Source organism: Nomascus leucogenys, chromosome 13 (genome assembly GCF_006542625.1).
Source record: "Nomascus leucogenys isolate Asia chromosome 13, Asia_NLE_v1, whole genome shotgun sequence".
In the NCBI taxonomy this organism is placed as follows: domain Eukaryota; kingdom Metazoa; phylum Chordata; class Mammalia; order Primates; family Hylobatidae; genus Nomascus; species Nomascus leucogenys.
Genome location: NC_044393.1, coordinates 46,630,510 through 46,644,510, shown reverse-complemented (window position 1 = coordinate 46,644,510; position 14,001 = coordinate 46,630,510). Strand labels below are relative to the sequence as shown.

The 14,001-nt window shown below is 44.3% G+C and overlaps 1 protein-coding gene across 2 annotated transcripts in view; it reads left to right on the top strand.

The window, feature by feature from the left end:
* SEC23B (SEC23 homolog B, coat complex II component) overlaps positions 1–14,001 on the top strand; it is a 52,153-nt gene that overhangs the window by 5,991 nt on the left and 32,161 nt on the right. For both annotated transcript variants that reach the window (XM_030825518.1, XM_030825517.1), the window contains exons 4-8: positions 2,658–2,744; positions 11,433–11,669; positions 11,951–12,036; positions 12,814–12,958; positions 13,397–13,555. In XM_030825518.1, coding sequence (XP_030681378.1) covers positions 2,658–2,744; positions 11,433–11,669; positions 11,951–12,036; positions 12,814–12,958; positions 13,397–13,555 — 714 coding nt within the window. The remainder of the gene's footprint in view (positions 1–2,657; positions 2,745–11,432; positions 11,670–11,950; positions 12,037–12,813; positions 12,959–13,396; positions 13,556–14,001) is intronic.

The following is a 14,001-nucleotide window of genomic DNA, read 5'->3' as shown; positions in this document are numbered from 1 at the left end:
GAAATCCCCTTTCTACTAAAAATACAAAAATTAGCCAGGAGTGGTGGCAGGCACCTGTAGTCTCAGCTACTCAGGAGGCTGAGGCAGGTGAATCGCTTGAACCCGGGAGGCGGAGGTTGCAGTGAGCCGAGATTGTGCCATTGCACTCCAGCCTGGCAACAGAACAAGACTCCGTCTCAGAAAAAAAAAAAAAAATAGCTGGACATGGTGGTGCGTACTTGTAGTCCCAGCTACTCAGGAGGCTGAAGCAGGAGAATCGCTTGAACCCGGGAGGTGGAGGTTGCAGTGAGCTGAGATTGCGCCACTGCACTCTAGCCTGGCAACAGAGCAAGAGTGTCAAAAAAAAAAAAAAAAAAAAAAAGTAACTGTGCCTGTAGTGGAAATGTTCTAAAACTGGATTGTGGTAATTATTGCACAACTGTACATTTTCTAAAAATCATTGACTTGTATACTTAAAAGGAGTGAATTTTATGTTACATAAACTATACCTCAATAAAGTTGTTAGGAAAAATTTGTGTCCAGCATAGTGTACACTGTTCTAACAGATCTTAAGCTCTTCACATGCATTTGTTCATATGTTTGATCATAATTACAATTACTCATTCTCAGATACAGCACATAAGTCTAGTGATGAAGAGAACAGTGTACAATTGATGACTGACCATAGGTTCAGAAACTATAAGCAGATGTCATTTAAAATGTATCTTCGTGACAGATTCAGAAATATATAGAAATCTTAAAAGCATTTCTGCTCCCTATTACATTTAGGATTAATGTCTTTGTTTAATATAATTTATTATAGAAATTCTAAGGCAGGGTAGCATAGCGGCTAAAGAGCCAGAGATCTGTAGCCAGACTGCCTGGGTTTGGCTCTCAGATCTACCACTTATTTCCTGTGTAACTTTGGGTAGGTCACTTAACTGCCTGTGCCTCAACTTCCTTGTCTTTAAAATTAGGATGATAGTATAGTATACCTATAGTCACTTCATGAGATTATTGTGAGAATTAAACTGAGTTAATGAGTATAAAGGACTTAGAACAGTGCTCGACACATGATAAGTGCCATATAAGTATTTGGTATTATTATGCTTACCTAAGATTGTCACCTGCCAATTTACAAGTATGATCTGCAAGTCTCTGTGTCCTAAGTGGAAATAATCTTTTGTAACCTTCCTAGCTGGGCAGTGTAGGGGTTTTCTAGCTCTAAATGAACGTAGAGCTGGAAGACGGAGGGATCAGGGTGATCTCCATCTCCTTTGCTCCCTTCTGTGCAGCTGGCTGACTGCGTGGGTGAACAGGGCCTCTCCAGGTTGCTGGGAGGTGGCTGGTGTGTCTGTAGTCATTGATCGAGCTTTTCCCTGCTGGGAGCTGCAGTCAGTAGGCAGTCATGGCCAGGATGGGGCTAGAGTCTTCTGCTGGCTCTGACCGAGATTCCTGCTGGGGCTGGCATGCTCAGTTGTACCCTTCTCTCCCAACCAGAGGCCCCTAAAGCTACCTGTCAGCTCCTCAGCCACACTTGCATTTGGTCACTCTGAGGTCACTGGCCTGGAGTGATCATCTGCTCACTTTGGGGAGATGCACCTCAACTTGTATTTTTAATGTAAAGCTAAAGACTATTTGGATTGTAAGCCAACCCACAAGCTGTGAATTTAAAACATTTGCAGAGAGTTTTAAAAACAAAGGAAAATGCCTGTGGCATTATGTTGACTGGAAAAAAACAAGTTCCACATTGTATATATGGGATGTTCTCAACTGTGCTTAAGTCTGGAAGGAAATCTGCCAGGAGGTTGACAGTAGCTGCCTCTAGGTGATAGGATTTTGGGGGTTTTTCCTGCCTTGTTTGCTTCTATTTTTCTGGACTTGCCAATTTTTCTACATTCCATATGTATTACTTTATTGATAATAGCCAAAATAATAAACCTAAATAAAGTCTTTGGCTTTATTTAGACTATTGACTATTGATGAGATAGGTGAAATCTCAGCCTTTAATTTGCAGGGCAAAACTTAAGAAATGGTTTTCATTTGTGTGTTTTTGGCTAGGCATGGTGGCTTATGCCTGTAATCCCAGCACTTTGGGAGACTGAGGGGAGAAAATCACTTGAAGCCAAGAGTTCAAGACCAGCCTGGGCAACATAAAGTGTGCTTTTAAACATTTAGAAGTTACAATAGCTTAAAACTGCTCTAAAAAGTATTTTTTAAGAAGATAGAAATGATATAAATATAAGGCAGAGTTAGAAGTTTTAAATGCTGATTTTTATGTTTTTGTAACGTGTCCTGTATTTTGTGCTTTCAGAATAAATACGTGGTCATTACCATTTTTTTTCTTCTTTTTTGAGACAGAGTCTCGCTCTCTTTCCCAGGCTGGAGTGCAGTGGCGCAATCATGGCTTACTGCAGCCTTAACCTCCTGGGCTCAAGTGATCCTCCCACCTCAGCCTTCTGAGTAGCTGGGACTACAGGTGCGAGCCACCTCGCCCAATAACTAATTTTTTTACTTCTTGTATGCAGACAGGGGCTCACAGTGTTGCCCAAGCTAGTCTGGAGCTCCTGAGCTCAAGTGTTCCTCTCGTCTTGGCATCATTATCATTTTTACACATGGAAAATAAAAAGTGTAATATAGATATGCCAACCCTAATAAAACTGTTTCCTTCTTTTCAGTTTCCTCCAGCTTATGGAGGCATATCTGAGGTGAATCAGCCTGCCGAATTGATGCCCCAATTTTCTACAATTGAGTACGTGATACAGGTAATTTCTTTGTTGTGCATTTAATGAGCAATGTTAAATACTGAATTTCTCTTGAAATCCTTTGTCTTCCATGTCTCTTACCTGGGCAGGGGACTTAAAGCGGTGAGGGCGGCAGGATCCTAACCGTTAGGTTTGATGTGTGTGCATCTACTGGCATTGTTTTCAAGTCCTGACATTATAGAAGGCTACTAAAAAGGTAGAACTGATTAAATTCCAAACCTGTTCTCTGTAGCCTTCTTCATCTCAGATGATGGTACTCCATCATTTAGTTGTTTAGCTTCAGAACCTTAGACTTATCCTTGACCTCTCTCTTTCATGTTCCATATCAAATTCACTGGAAAATCCCATTGGCTCTATATTCGAAATTTATCCAGAATCCACCCACTTCCCTCTCCCTACTACCAACTGCCCTGGGCCAGCCACTGCTTCTTACTGGAATCTCCTAATTGTTCTCCCTAATGTTACCATTACCTATTTATACATTATTCTTCACCCAGCAGCCAGAGTAATTCTTTTTTTTTTTTTTTTTTTAACAAATTGTATTTATTCATTTATTCAGTGAGGAAAGTTTGTTTTGCTTTCAAATATTGGCCTTTATGAATAATGCTTCAATGAATATAGCTGTTCAAATAACTGTTTACCCATATGTTGGAGGTTTGCATTTCTGCTACATTGTGTTTTATTGGAAAACTTGTCTGTCTTTATGCCAGAACCAAACTGTTTTTATTACTGTAGCTTTGTAATTTGCTTTGAAATTAGAAAAGGTGACATTGTTTCTTTTTTTAAACATTTTTGGGCTCTTTATTGTCCTTTGAGATTCCATATAATTTGTTGGTTACTTTTTCTATTTCTAAAAAAAAAAATTGTTAATTGAAAAGGGATTGCATTGAATCTGTAGTTCACTAGGCAGCATGAACATCTTCACAATATTAAGTCTTACAACCCTTGAACATGAGCATGCTCAAAAGTGAGTTTGATTTCCATATATATGTTGATATTTTTGCTTTCTTCTGTTATTGATTTCTGGTTTTATTCCATTTTTATCAGAAATAATTATCTCACATGGTCCATGTGAAGAGACCACCAAACAGGCTTTGTGTGAGCAACAAGCCTCTTTATTTCACCTGGGTACAGGCGGGCTGAGTCCGAAAAAGGTGTCAGCAAAGGTAGTGGATTATCATTAGTTCTTATAGGTTTTGGGATAGGCGGTGGAGTTACGAGCAATGTTTTGCGGGCAGGAGGTAGATCTCACAAAGTATGTTCTCAAGGCTGGGGAGAATTACAAAGACCCTTCTTAAGGGTGGGGGAGATTACAAAGTACATTGATCATTTAGGCTGGGGCAGAAACAAATCACAGGTGGAATGTCATCAGTTAAGGCTATTTTCACTTCTTTTGTGGATTTTCGGTTGCTTCAGGCCATCTGGATGTATATGTGCAGGTCATAGGGGATATGATGGCTTGGCTTGGGCTCAGAGGCCTGACATTCCTGTGTTCTTATATTAATAAGAAAAGCAAAACAAAATAGTGAAGTGTTGGAGCAGTGAAAAAATTTTGGGGGTGGTATGGAGAGATTAATGGGCGATGTTTCTCAGGACTGCTTTGAGCGGGATTAGGGGCAGCGTGGGAACCTACAGTGGGAGAGATTCAACCGAAGAAAGATTTTGGGGTAAGGGGTGATACTATGGGGTTGTTAGAAGGAGCATTTGTCGTATAGAATTACTGGTGATGGCCTGGATGCGGTTTTCTATGAATTGAGAAACTAAATGAAAGACACAAGGTCCAAATAAGAGAAGGAGAAAAACAGGTATTAAAGGACTAAGAATTGGGAGGACCCAGAACATCCAATTAGAGAGTGTCCAAGGGAGTTCAGTGTAATTACTTGTTTGGTTGGTGAGTTTTTGGGCTCTATTCTTGACAGAGTACTTTTTGTTAAGTTGGAGGCTGAGCTTGGTGAGGTGTGTTTTTAAAAGACCATTAGTTTGTCCTACCTTTCCTGAAGATTGAGGATGGTAAGGGGTATGAAGGTTTCACTGAATACCAAGAGCCTGAAAAACTGTTTGTGTGATTTGACTAATAAAGGCTGGTCCGTTATTGGACTGTTTAGAGGTGGGAAGGCCAAACCGAAGAATTATGTCTGACAAAAGGGAAAAAATGACCGCAGTGGCCTTCTCAGACCCTGTGGGAAAGGCCTCTACGCATCCAGTGAAAGTGTTTACCTAGACCAAGAGGTATTTTAGTTTCCTGACTCGGGGCATGTGAGTAAAGTCAATTTCCCAGTCCTGGGCAGGGGCAAATCCCTGAGCTTGATGTGTAGGGAAGGGAGGGGGCCTCAACAATCCCTGAGGAGTAGTAGAATAGCAGATGGAACACTGAGAAGTGATTTCCTTGAGGATAGATTTCCATGATGGAAAGGAAACGAGAGGTTTTTTGTTTGTTTGTTTGTTTGTTTTTTTTTGCTTTTTTTTTTGAGACGGAGTCTCGCTCTGTCGCCCCCAGGCTGGAGTGCAGTGGCGCGATCTCGGCTCACTGCAAGCTCCGCCGCCTGGGTTCACGGTATTCTCCTGCCTCAGCCTCTTCGAGTAGCTGGGACTACAGGAGCCCGCCACCACGCCCTGCTAATTTTTTTTGTATTTTTAGTAGAGACGGGGTTTCACCGTGGTCTCGATCTCCTGACCTCGTGATCCGCCCGCCTCGGCCTCCCAAGGTGCTGGGATTACAAGCGTGAGCCACCGCGCCCCGCCGGAAACGAGAGGTTTTAAGAGGCAGGCTAATGGCTTGTAATGGAAGAGATTATGAAATGACAACAGAATAGAATGGGCCTGTGAGGCTGGAAGGAGTTTTTTTTTTTTTTTTTTTTTTGGGTCTAAGAACCATCTGCCTTGGGTGGAGAGGGATTGATAGGTGGAAACTTCAGTGGGAGAGTAAACAGGAGTGACCAATGAGAAGGAGAAAAACTGGCCATGAGGGACAGAAGTTGGAATGCTAGCTGCTTCTTTAGCTACCTTATCAGCAGAAGCGTTGCCCTGGGTGATGGGATCTGATGCCTTTTGGTGGCCCTTGCAGTGGCCCTCCAGCTTCCTTTGGAAGTAAAGCGGCCTTTAGAAGAGTTTTTATTAAAGAGGCATTAATGATGGAGGACCCTTGTGTAGTGATTGTCTTTCTGCCTATATAACAGCATGGTGATGCAGGATATGGAAGGCATATTTAGAGTCAGTATAATTATTGACGCGTAATTCCTTTGCAAGAGTGAGGGCTCGAGTTAAAGCAATGAGTTCAGCTTGCTGAGAGGTAGTGGAGAGGGGCAGAGCAGTAGCCTCAATGATAGATGTGGAAGATACTATAGCATGGCCTGCCTTTGCTGTTGTGTGGCAATTAGGCCTGGTGGAACTGCCATCAATAAACCAGGTGTGATCAGGGTGAGGAACAGGAAAGAAGGAAATATGGGGAAATGGAGTGAATGTCAGGTGGATCAGAGAGATACAGTCATGCGGGTCAGGTGTGGTATCAGGAATAATGTGGGAGGCCGGATTGAAGTCCGGGCCAGGAACAATGGTAACTGTGGGAGACTCAACAAAGAGTGAGTACAGCTGAAGGAGCTGGGGAGCAGAAAGTATATGTGTCAGGTGTGAGGAAGAAAATAGATTTTGGAAGTTATGAGAACTGTAGAGAGTGAGTTGAGCATAGTTTGTGATTTTGAGGGCCTCTAAAAGTATTAGGGCGGCAGCGGCCACCGCACAGAGACACGATGGCCAGCCTAAAGCAGTAAGGTCAAGTTGTTTGGACAAAAAGGCTACAGGGCGCGGTCCCGGTCCTTGTGTAAGAATTCCGACTGTACAGCCCTGCACTTAGGCTGTGTGTAATGAAAAGGGTTGGGATGAGTTAGGGAGAGCTAGTATGGGGGCAGTCTCTAAAGCTGTCTTCAAGGAATGGAAAGAGGAGTGGGGAAAGGATTTAGGATCTATGGGGTCAGCTAGGTTTGCTTTTGTGAATTTATATAATGGTTTAGTCAGGATGGTAAAACTAGGTATCCAGAGGCAGAAGTACCTAACCAGGCCTAGGAAGGAAAGGAGTTGTTGTTTTGTAGAAGAGATTGGGGTTTGGGAGATTAGTCAGACATGGTCAGCAGGGAGAGCACGTGTGTTTTCATGAAGAATTATGCCGAGGTAGGTAATAGATGAGGAAGAAATTTGAGCTTGACTGAAGTAATGGGGGCTGTCCGCGAAGTCTTGCAGCAGTAGAGCGCAGGTAATTTGCTGAGCCTGATGGGTGTCAGGGTCAGTCCAAGTGAAAGCGAAGAGAGGCTGGGATGAAGGGTGCAAAGGAATAGTAAAGAAAGCATGTTTGAGATCCAGAACAGAATAATGGGTTGTGGAGGGAGGTATTGAGTATAGGAGAATATATGGGTTTGGCACCATGGGGTGGATAGGCAAAACAATTTGGTTGATAAGGTGCAGATCCTGAACTAACCTATAAGGCTTGTCCGGTTTTTGGACAGGTAAAATGGGAGGATTGTAAGGAGAGTTTGTAGGCTTTAAAAGGCCATGCTATAACAAGCGAGTGATAACAGGCTTTAATCTGTTTAAAGCATGCCGTGGGATGGGATATTGGCATTGAGTGGGGTAAGAGTGATCGGGTTTTAATGGGATAGTAATGGGCGTGTGATCGGTTGCCAGAGAGAGAGTAGAGGTATCCCATACTTGTGGGTTAAGGTTGGGGGATACGAGAGGAAGATGCGAAGGAGGCGTTGAACTGGGGAAAAGGGCAGGAATGAGGTGTGGCAGTAGCCTAGGAATAGTCAGGGAAGCAGATAATTTAGTTAAAATGTCTCGACCTAATAAGGGAGCTGGGTAGGTGAGGATAACTAAAAAGGAGTGCATTAAAGAATGTTGTCCAAGTTGGCACCAGAGTTGGGGAGTTTTAAGAGGTTTAGCAGCCTGGCCAGGAGTTTTAAGAGGTTTAGTAGCCTGGCCGTCAATACCCACAACGGTTATGGAGGCAAGGGAAACAGGCCCTTGTAAAGAAGGTAATGTGGAGTGGGTAGCCTCCGTACTGATTAAGAAGGGGACGGACTTACTCTCCACTTTAAGAGTTATCCAAAGCTAGGCATCCGTGATGGTCTAGGTGGCTTCTGAGGCGATCAGCAGCGTCCGTCTTCAGCCGCTAAGCTGAGAAGATCTGGGAAGCACTCAGAGAGCCTTGGGCCAGAGTTCCAGGGGCTCTGGGAGTGGCTGCCAGGTGAGTTGAACAGTCCGATTTTCAGTGGGGTCCCGCACAGATGGGACACGGCTTAGGAGGAATCCCGGGCTGCGGGCATTCCTTGGTCCAGTGGCCAGATTTCCAGCACTTGAAGCAAGCTCCTGGGGGAGGAGGTTCTGGAGGAACCCCTGGCAGCTGCGGTTTAGACGTTTGGAGTTCTTGTGTGCTGAAGATGTGGCTGGGGTTTGTCTCACAGTGGAGGCAAGGAATTGCAACTCAGAAATACATTGCTACTTGGCTGCCTCTACTCTATTACTGTACACCTTGAAGGCGAGGTTAATTAAGTCCTGTTGTGGGGTTTAAGGGCCAGAATCTAATTTTTGGAGCTTTTTCTAATGTCAGGAGTGGATTGGGTAATAAAATGCATATTGAGAATAAGACGGCTTTCCTCTGGGGGCCTTCCTCTGGGGTCTAGGACAGTAAAGCGTCTAAGGGTTGTTGCCAAACGGGCCATGATCTGGGCTGGGTTTTTATATTTGATGAAAAAGAGCCTAAATGCTAACTGATCTGGGAGAGGTCAGATAAAGAAAAAAGGAGCATTAAACTTGACTGTGCCTTTAGCTCCAGCCACCTCTTTAAGAGGAAATTGTTGGGCAGGTGGGGAGGGCTAGTCGTGGAACGAAACTGTAAGCCAGACCAGGTGTGAGGAGGGGAGGTGATAGAAAGATTATAGGGTGGGGGAGCAGAGGCTGAGGAAGAATTGGGACCTGGCTCGGCCTGGTGAGGAGCAGCCTGGGGAGAAGGGGAGAGGTCAAATGAGTCCGTAGAAAAGGATTCAAAGGACTCAGAGCTTGGGGTGGAGACTGAAGGGACAGGAGAGAAAGAAGAAAGATTTGGGACGAGTCGCACTGGGAGCAGAGACTAGGGAGGGACCAATGTGTAAAAGAATGCCTGGACGTCAGGCACCTCAGACCAGAGTTATTTAGATCTTGTAGGATGGAGAAATCAAAAGTGCCATTTTCTGGCCATTTAGAATCATTGTCGAGTTTGTACTGGGGCCAAGCGGTGTTGCAGAAGAAAATAAGATGCTTAGATTTTAGGTCAGGTGAGAGTTGAAGAGGTTTTAAGTTCTTGAGAACACAGGCTAAGGGAGAAGAAGGGGGAATGGAGGGTGGAAGGTTGCCCACAGTGAAGGAGGTAAGTTTAAAGAGAAGGGTACAGACACGGAGTAGGGGGTGGGGAGCAGCCCTGGGCTGCAATGTGGGTGAGCAGCCAAAGCAGGAGTCCCTGCAATTGACTTGTCACCAAGGGAATGTGGGTGAATGACCAAGGCAGGCATCCCTGCAGAGATCAGACACCAGTGGAATGTGGGTGAATAATTAGGCAGGCATCCCCACAATGATTAAACGCCAAGGGAAGGCTGTCTTCCTGAGTCCGTGACCGGCGCTGGAGTTTTGGGTCCACGGATAAAATGTGTCTCCTTTGTCTCTACTAGAGAGGAAAAAGAACTGGAATTGGAAGGACAGGGAGATTGAAGGGTAGCAAGAGAGGCTAGAGAAGAGAGTGAAAAGACCGCTTACCCGATTTGAAATTGGTGAAATGTTCCCTGGGCTGGTTGGTCTGAGGACCTGAGGTCGTAGGTGGATCTCTTCACGGAGTGAGGGTGAGGACAGGGGACTGGTCTCCTGAAGGAGTTCCTCTGACCCGGGTCTTCGGCACCAAATATCTCACGTGTCTGTGTGAAGAAACCACCAAACAGGCTTTGTGTGAGCAACAAGGCTGTTTGTTTTACCTGGGTGCAGGCGGGCTGAGTCCAAAAAAGGAGTCAGCCCAGAGTAATTCTTTAAAAACAAATCAGCCCGGCACGGTGGCTCACGCCTATAATCCTAGCACTTTGAGGGGCCGAGGCGGGTGGATCCCGAGGTCAGGAGATCGAGACCATCCTGGCTGACACAGTGAAACCCCGTCTCTACTAAAAATACGAAAAAAAGTTTAAAAATTAGCCGGGCATGGTGGTGGGTGCCTGTAGTCCCAGCTACTCGAGAGGCTGAGGCAGGAGAATAGCGTGAACCCGGGAGGTGGAACTTGCAGTGAGCCGAGATCGCGCCACTGCACTCCAGCCTGGGTGACAGAGCGAGACTCCGTCTCAAAAAAAAAAAAAAAAAAAAATCATGTTACTTCTCTGTTCAGAAAACCCCAGTGGTGAAAGCGGCTTTCCTTTACCCAGGGTAAAAGACGGTTTCCAAAGCCCCACATGTTACCATTCCAACCCCAGTATCTGCTAGTGTCCTCGTTCAGCCCAGTGGGCCTCCTTGACTCTCCTCAAATGTATTAACACTCCTGCTTGAGGACCTCTGCTCTAGCTTTTCCCTGAGGCTGAAGCTCTCCCCTGTATCTGTGGTGCTCCTTCCCTCTCTTTCCTCAGGCTTTGCTCAAACATTACTTTCTTTTTCTTTTTCTTTCTTTCCTTTTTTTTTTTTTCTTTTTTTAGACAGAGCCTCGCTCTGTCACCCAGGCTGGAGTGCAATGGCATGATCTCAGCTCACTGCAACCTCTGCCTCCTGGGTTCAAGCAATTCTCCTGCCTCAGCCTCACAAGTAGCTGGGATTACAGGCGAACCCCACTACGCCTGGCTAATTTTTGTATTTTTAGTAGAGATGGGGTTTCACCATGTTGGCCAGGCTGGTCTTGAACTCCTGACCTGGTGATCCACCCACCTTGGCCTCTCAAAGTGCTGGGATTCAGGCATGAACCACTGTGCCTGGCCCTCTTTTTTTTTTTAAGATGAGGCCTTGCTCTGTTGTCCAGGCTGGTATGTAGTGGTGCAACCATAGCTTACTGCAGCCTCAAATTCCTGGGCTTAAGGGATCCTCCTGCCTCCGCCTCCTGAGTAGCTGGGACCGTAGGCATGTGCCATCATGCCCAACTAATTTTTAAATTTTTATATTTTTTTTGTTAGAGATGGGGCTCTCGCCATGTTGGCAGCCTGGTCTTGAACTCCTGTGCTTAAGCAATCCTCCCATCTTAGCCTCCCAAAGTGCTGGGATTACAGGCATGAACCCGGCTCATATGCTACTTTCTAAATGAGGCTGCCCTGACTTCTCTGTTTAACAGTTGACTCTGCCCTCTGCCTCTCCTCCTGGTGTTTGCAGTCCCCCTTAACCTCTCCATTCCAGAAAGTTTGCTCCTTGAGGCAGGTAGAAGTCTTTGTTTTTTCTGTTCACTGTGTGTCCCAGGACCTGGAACAATGTCTAGTATGTAGGAAGTATTAAAAAATGTTGGCTAAGTTGTTGGATACAAATAGTTTTTATGTTTAGTTTGATTTAATAGAATCTAAGTAATTTAATAAGTTAGAGCTTTGTATAGATGTCCTTATCTCCTAAAACTAAATATAGATGAAGACTTACGATTCTCATACCTAATTTGCCTTAAAAAGTGCTGGTTAAGTCTGTTTGTATATTGATCATTATGTTGTTTTTCTTTGCCCAAAGCGAGGTGCTCAGTCCCCTCTGATCTTTCTCTATGTGATTGACACATGCCTGGAGGAAGATGACCTTCAAGCACTCAAAGAGTCCCTGCAGATGTCCCTAAGTCTTCTTCCTCCAGATGCTCTGGTGGGTCTGATCACATTTGGAAGGATGGTGCAGGTTCATGAGCTAAGCTGTGAAGGAATCTCCAAAAGTTATGTCTTCCGAGGGACCAAGGATTTAACTGCAAAGCAAATACAGGTTTGTCCCTTACTTGTACAGGAGCAGAAACAAGGACTTTTCTCTTAAAAGAGACTGGGGTCTCTTTAAAAGAGCCTGTAGCCCAGGCTGGAGTTCAGTGGTGTGATCATGGCTCCCTGTAGCCTTGAATTCCTGGGCTCAAGCCATTGGCTCACCTCAGCTTCATGAGTAGGTGGGAGTAGAGGCGCATGCCACCATACCCAGCTGAGGACATTTCTTAAAAATTAGTCATTCACTTTTAGTGTCATTGGAAATGAATCTTTTTGGCTTTTTTTTTTAAGGATATGTTGGGCCTGACCAAGCCAGCCATGCCCATGCAGCAAGCACGACCTGCGCAACCACAGGAGCACCCTTTTGCTTCAAGCAGGTGAGATCCCAACGTGGAGTGTTACACGTACTGTGATGGACATGCAGATGATCCATGGGAGTAAGAGAAGAAAAATATTAGAACATGTATTTTCTTATTATTAGAGAAAAAGATAAATGATTAAGCCTAATCAATATTCAGTGTTTTGTCAAAAAGGTTTTGAGACCACTGTGCTCAATTGCTGTTTTTAGACATTCCACATCTGATGTCTTTTTTGATGCTTAAGTAAAACTGGAAAAACTGAAAAGACTTCTTTCATGTGTGCTCAAACATACTTATGACCGGGTATTCACTTCACTCAGCCCATTGAGTTCCTGGGGCTGCCCTAGACTGAGCTAACAAGCTTGATAAAATGCATTGCCCGACATGCCGAAGACAACCTCTTACTCCCAGGGCTTAAGAGAAGCACAGATTAGAATGATGAGGAATGATGAAGATTGTCCACGTAAATGGACCTCACATAGACTGAACTCTTGTTAGGCATGTCCTTAGGATTTTTTTCCTGCCTAAAAATTAATTAAACTGAATTGCTCCTTTTCAAGACAATTTTTTTTCCATGCAACATATGTAAATTGCTAAGTACTGGGCTTTATATTCCTCAATAAAACTGCTTTAAATTGTTTTGTGTTAGTAGAGAGATAGCTTTGAAGAAAAAAATTACCAGTCATTTACTACTCTGAATAATTGTCTTGAAGAGCAGTAATTTTGTGGCACCTAGTGTTGAAGACCAGAGTACTTTATTCAATCTGGGTTGATGTGTCTGTTAAAATCTTGCAGATTTCTGCAGCCTGTTCACAAGATTGATATGAACCTCACTGATCTTCTTGGGGAGCTACAGAGGGACCCATGGCCAGTAACTCAGGGGAAGAGACCTTTGCGATCCACTGGTGTGGCTTTGTCCATCGCTGTTGGCTTGCTGGAGGTAATTTAAAATTTACCAGGACCTCTAAAATCATACAAACTTGCTCTCAGAAAATATATTTGTTGGCTTTGTTTGAAAATCACTTGTGATCTAAGTCAACCGTCTGTGTTAATGTATCAGAAAGCATTTGAGGCATCATTATCATTCACGTTGAGGGAGCCCCTCAACATTTTGAAAATGCCAAAAGTTTTCACTGAAAAACTAAGAATTAGAGCAATAGGGAGCACTCACAGCGAATTAATAAAAGTGTGCAAACCCATAAGGTTGGAAGAAGGCAAGTGCTGCTTTTCTGCATTATCATCTATATTATTCTGCAGTATCACCACTTTTTAGAACAGCAAGAGAGAATGCATCTTTGGAGTATTTCTATTGGGAAATTGAAGCCATACTCAAAGGTGGGGCTGTATACTTCTAACATGCTGCCATTGGCTATTTTAGGGCACTTTTCCAAACACGGGAGCCAGGATCATGCTGTTTACTGGAGGTCCCCCTACCCAAGGGCCTGGCATGGTGGTTGGAGATGAATTAAAGATTCCTATTCGTTCTTGGCATGATATTGAGAAAGATAATGCACGATTCATGAAAAAGGCAACCAAGGTAGGTGCTCCTGGGTATGGGCTGTAATTCTGAAAGCGCATTGTCAGGTTTGGGCTGCTCTGGAGTGACAGCTACTTTGCCAAGGTCATGTGTCATGGTCAGCAAGACGCTGTTTCAGAGACAATTTTCCAATCTTAGCTGCTGTTAAATTATTGCTCCTACTTTCAGACCATAATTAGAGTGGGTGGCCTTAAAACTACTCAAAAGGTTATGAGATTGAAAACTATATTTTTATTTTATTCGGATATTTTTGAAAATGATTTCCAGGCCAGGCCCAGTGGCTCACGGCTATAATCCCAGCACTTTGGGAGGCCAAGGCGGGCAGATCACTTCAGGTCAGGAGTTCAAGACCAGCCTAGCCAACATGGTGAAACCCTGTCTCTACTAAAAATACAAAATTTAGGCCAGGCGTGGTGACTCACGCCTGTAGTCCCAGCACTTTGGGA